Source organism: Spodoptera frugiperda, chromosome 28, assembly GCF_023101765.2.
Source record: "Spodoptera frugiperda isolate SF20-4 chromosome 28, AGI-APGP_CSIRO_Sfru_2.0, whole genome shotgun sequence".
Taxonomy (NCBI): Eukaryota; Metazoa; Arthropoda; class Insecta; order Lepidoptera; family Noctuidae; genus Spodoptera; species Spodoptera frugiperda.
In genome coordinates, this window is record NC_064239.1 from 5,831,986 (window position 1) to 5,837,671 (window position 5,686).

Consider the following 5,686-nt stretch of genomic DNA (forward strand, 5'->3'; position numbering starts at 1 on the left):
AATCACTATATAGTTCCCTATAATATTTGAGGAGTTCCCTCGATTTCTCTAAGATTCCATCATCAGATCCTAACTTGGTGACAGTGGGACCACCTCAGAACTATCTACTTTCGAACAAAAAAAGAATTTTGAAAATCCGTCGACAATTGACGGAGTATTAATTAACTTTATTGAGATTTCTATGTGAGTATGAAGTTCCATTGGCCATTTCTAGTCTTCTTCATCAGTTCCACCTCTTCAAAGGTTACTTTTTGACTGTAAATACTTCAATTCTAGATGAATATACCAAAATCACCATATAGTTCCCTATAATATTTGAGGAGTTCCCTCGATTTCTCTAAGATTCCATCATCAGATCCTAACTTGGTGACAATGGGACCACCTCAGAACTATCTACTTTCGAACAAAAAAAGAATTTTGAAAATCCGTCGACAATTGACGGAGTATTCGATGAACAAACATACAAAAAAAAAAAAAAACATACAAACAGCCGAACATAGTACCTCCGCCTTTTTGTGAATTCGGTAAAAAAACTGAATCGAACGGAAATGAAATAACGTTAACCGGTTTTTCTCCGGCAGGTTGGAAGGTGCGCTTGAAACTTTTTTCCCTTTTTTGTCGCCATGACACTGGCTCTCCATAGAATACATTTAAGTCGAATTCATTCTTGTATTGAGTTCTATTGATAAAATAAAATTACATTTAATCTAGTTTCGTTCTCATTGTCTATTCAAAATGTGATACACCTTTCGTTGGTATGAATGAACAAGCTAACTCCGACCGGTTTGTCCGGATGCGATGGCTATAAAAATATATAACCTTGTCTGGAAGGAAATTAGCCATCTGTTTGCAAAATTGTACAAAATAAATTACATATCTACCTACACGTTTTGAAGCAGCTTTTAAATAGTTAATTGCTCACGGGTAACAATTACAGAGCAGGCATTAATACTATCGCATGTCTGATCATAAGGCAGGTGTGTGAGTGATATAAAGTTGTGACTGTGTGTATGTCTTTAAGAAAATGTATTTGAAATACTTATGCTTAGAACAGAATATCCGGCAAGTGAAGAACTTTGGTCAGTCACTCATACATATTAACATGGCTATGATAACTCTCTATTGCGAGCGTTCCTCGAACAAACTGCCCACGCCATCCTGTCGGGCTTGGTGTGGGTACTTTGTGTGAGAGACATAAATCAACGCGTGTCAGTAAAAATATCTTTGAAAATATGAACATATCTGTTCTGGTACGACGATAATATGAGTGATCCTCCTTCAATATACATATTATATATTATGTATGTCATATGTATAATGTAATAAAAAACTAACTAATACTCTACCTATGTAATATCTGTAACATCCGATAGCGTAGATAATGATTTCAATTAATTTACACAACTTCATTTTGATCTCTGTGACAAAAAATGAAATTTAGAACCGTACAAACCTATGAAAAATTCTACTAATAAATTAATGAGTATCCTCTTCATTGCTTTATAAGTGTCGGCGCGTGTATGTGCTTGTGTTTATGACAGTAACGTGTAAATTAATTAATTTAAGAAGAATAAAATCCTTCAACTATTTTTAGTGTGTGCTATAGTGGAATTATAGTAAAAAGTCATGACCATGAGCATCAGTAAGTGATATAGGTGGCTATTAGGTGAAACCAATTCAAACAAAGTGTACATTTTACAATCGCCAGATTTATTTTTTCATTTTTACTGCTAAAACTCTTATTCCTTTTCAACATAAAATTTACACATTCATTATCGTACATTGATTAACATTCAGCGTGAATTACAATAATAATAAGTAATATAAGATAATATTACTTTCAGGGGGAGTTCGATATCTTTGGGTAGTTCGTGTAGATATGCACGTCTTACACTGTACATTATTATAATATTCATGTAACATCTTATTTGAGTTTCAACAATCAAGATATATTTATATTCAGTATTTATTTATTTGGCGATCATACGATACCATTCCATATCACGTAATAATTTACACTTACATTCTTCAACTAATCAGTCGCGGACCCTTCGCATTTGGATCCAATGTAACTTTCCATTAATTATCTAAATAAATTATATGATACAAAAAATATTACACTAACAACCTGTTTATAAATTACACATACCTTACGTATAAGATGATTTCTAGCTTAGGATACAAATTTACAATTTCTGACATGTCATCTAGATATGCAAACATTACTGCTTTCTTTTATCAGATTAAACATCAGTAGCACAGCCATCCTGAAAGTGATCATCGGCCGAGGGCCTAGTGATCGTGAGGACGCGCTTGAGCGCGGCCACGGGCGGCAGCACCGGGGGCGCCCGCTGCCACACGCGGAGCGTGCGCGCGCCGTTCACCGGCAGCCCGTAGTCAGGCGGGTACGGAGCGTCGCTCGCGGGCGCCGCGCTGGGCGCCGTCACACCATGGGACCGTGGGAAAGTGCGGCTCATGTAGCCTAGTTCCTCCTGCGAACCGTCCACGCTGCAGTTCTCTATTATAGGCGTTCTGTCGTTGTAGTACGTAGGAATCGCCGTACTAACAGCACGAGCTAAATTATTAGCTTGACTCATTTTCATTTGATCCCAAAGACCAGATGGGTATAATGACTCTGAGGTCTCACGTGCATACTCTCCACTTCCTGGCCTAGCAGCACTTTCAGGCCTTGTATCATTTATAAGGTCAGGATCAATATTTCCTGAAACTGTAGGAGATACCACTACTGGGCCACCAGCAGTGACGACACTTCCTCTTCCCTCGTAATGATTCGTAGTGTAAGGTATATCATTTGCTCTTGGAGGTTTTAAAACCGGATTACATTTTGGGTCATTGTAATTCGGTGAGTCTTGTCGGTTAGCTAAAACAGCAACATGAGGTCTATCCGTTGACGTCGGATGTACTTCGTTTCCAGACACCACTCTGTCTATTGTGTTTGGTGTTTTACTTTCGCAAGCCGGAGTTGGACGAAACCGGACGAAAGTAATCAGCAGAGCCAAAGAAACGACGACGACGACTAGGAACAATGCAGCGCCTAGACTCGCTATCTGTGCGCTCCCCAAGGAAGCCATGCCGGCTGCTAGTTGTGTGACATGTACAGTGAAATTAGCTTCGGCATTCCCGCCTTTATTCTCCGCTACGCAATAAAACTCGCTGGAATCTGATTCCTGCGTATTTGTCAATACTAGGGAAGACTTCTTTTTCGACTCCCCTTCTTCAAAAATATAGACTCTCTGATGTGAATTGAAGTGACTTCCATTTTGAAGTAATCTGCCGTTCCAGTACCAATTAATGTTAGCACTCGGCACAGCTTCTGTTCGACAAGTAATTGTAGCATTGGAACCTACTGCCGCCTCGATGTGTCGACTAGCTGGTAATATTTCCGGTTTACATGCAAACTCTTCAATAGGTAGCTCTGAAAATGGTCGGTTAGCTAAACGTGTCGGCGCATAACAGCTAGGCGTTGAAAGCAATTTATGTTTTGCTAACCATAATTTAAGATCTCGTAACCGGCAGTCACAAGTCCACGGATTGTCTGATAAGTCTATGGCTCGGAGTTTCTCGATCTTCTCTAGTGAACTCAGTGGTATGTCACGTAGCTTGTTATGGTTCAATTTTAAAGATTCCAGCGAGCGCAACGTCCTAAACGCGTCGGGAGCTATTTCTCTAATGTCGCATTTCGATAGATCAAGCTTGACGACGTTGCCAAGATTGTTCAACGCATCTGCATGAACTTTTAATATTGGATTTTGAGATAGTGTAAGATCCCGTAAGAAAGGTGCATCCTTGAAGCTATCTGAAGGGATCTCTGTGAGTAAATTATAAGATAGATCTAATTCAACTAAATTTGTTAAGCCTTTAAAAGCTCTATCGTGAATTTGGCCAATGTTGCAATTGCGTAAATAAACTCTCTGTAAGTTGAGCAGGCCTGTTTTGGCAAAAGCTTCCTGAGGAAGTATTTGAAGATTATTTCCGGAAAGATCCAATACTTGCGTGGCTGGATCTACTGGCTCGGGCACTGTGATAAGAGCTCTGTCCACACACTCCACGGTCTGCTTGCCTCCTTTCCACTTACACGCACACACCGCAGGACATGAGCCTGGGGGTGCAATACCGGCTAAAATTGTTTCCCACACCATCACGCTCATTGTCACTATAAACCACCTCATTTTGTTTCGAAATCCAATTTATTTTAAGTCACTGTAACATTTCCTTCACTTAAATCCACACATTTAACTTGAGTCAGAAAAATTATAAAGTTACAAAACGTAATAATATCTAATGAAAAGTCGCGTTTGAACGTCGGTATCGTATCACATCACTACTCGAGAAAGTTGGCAAACGGTACATGACGGCACGGTCTGCTCGCGCGACGTCTCTGTATCAACTGAGAGGGAGGGATCGTCTGATCGTCTCGGTAAAAGAGCTCGACGCATGCGTGTTAATGGCGCCCCGCGCCCCGCTCTGCGGCTCTCCTCGACCACCGAGTTGAGTAGCCCTACTCGACGCGAACTGTTGAAAGAATTCCAAAAGTGTAATTTTCTACCTGGCTGTGACCGCGGCCGATCATCCCACTCGCTGGCTCGTCACGTTCATTCATAAATACCTGAGTCACTAGTGGCGGCACGGCGGCGGGGCGCTAGTTTCAATACCCATCGCATGCCGGTCTGAGATGCAACAAACAATACTGTGGGCCCGCTCAACTGCGGTACGCAAACCGCTCCGATTGTTATACAATACGCATCCTTTTGTTGAGAGCACGTCGAGCTTGGGCATCAGGTAGAGGACTAATTATAAATAGCAGTCCAAAGGGACGGCAGGTATACAGCAACAATAACACAGGATGTGTCGCACAATAGATGCGACACATTCATTCAGCTTTTCGGTGAACGAGCTTAAGTTGCAACAACTGCTTTTGAGGCGATTTAGCGACGAATTTTTTTTTATGTTTGTAACGTATGGTCTCCTATTTAGTATTAATATTTTGTAGGTGAACTTAACCGTAAAAGCGCAGACGATTGTAACAATACCCGTTTGGTGGCGTGCTAACGTAGCAATAGATATGCTAATGTAACTACACTGTTTTACAGTTGTTACAATACATGGATAAGTGTTGGACATTGCAGTACTATCTTACTAGTGTACTAGTCTTCAAACAAGCATGAATGCAAATTGATCAAACGAGTGCCTTCGATGGCGCTCTTTTGATTTATAATAATTGAAAATTGTTTCGTCAACCATCGCTATTTACACTTTTAGTACCTATTCATTTTTAATTCCTCACGCCTTTAATATCCGCCAAACAATATATCCAAAACTTTGATTAAACTAGAGTCACCAAGTAGTCAAGAACCCTACATGGAGAGCAATGGATGGATCTATATGCACCTGTCAAGTTATTAAGGAGCTGTTTAAAAATCAATTTAGCTTGCGATCTACCAACCAATGATGGGCTTCATAATATATTACAGTATATGTTATGTTGCTATATTGTATTAATTTCCTAGCAATAGATTAAAATTCCGACAATATGATACTAATAACGTAATATAACTAACGAAATCAATTCCCCACTGACTTTCCCTTGCAGGAAAAACAGGCAATACGTTAAAGTGTTCTAATTTAATAATTGAAAAACATTATTGTGTAATTTGGCAAAGTTTGT

General features: G+C 39.9%; 1 protein-coding gene across 1 annotated transcript; it reads right to left on the reverse strand.

Annotated features, from left to right (window-relative positions):
- Window positions 1–1,689: 1,689 nt before the first annotated feature.
- Window positions 1,690–4,502, reverse strand: LOC118265358 (leucine-rich repeat-containing protein 4B). The gene has a single exon (XM_035578190.2). It carries the CDS (start codon window positions 4,188–4,190, stop codon window positions 2,244–2,246), a length of 1,947 nt encoding a protein of 648 aa, XP_035434083.2. The 5' UTR covers window positions 4,191–4,502; the 3' UTR covers window positions 1,690–2,243.
- Between the last annotated feature and the right edge of the window lie 1,184 nt (window positions 4,503–5,686).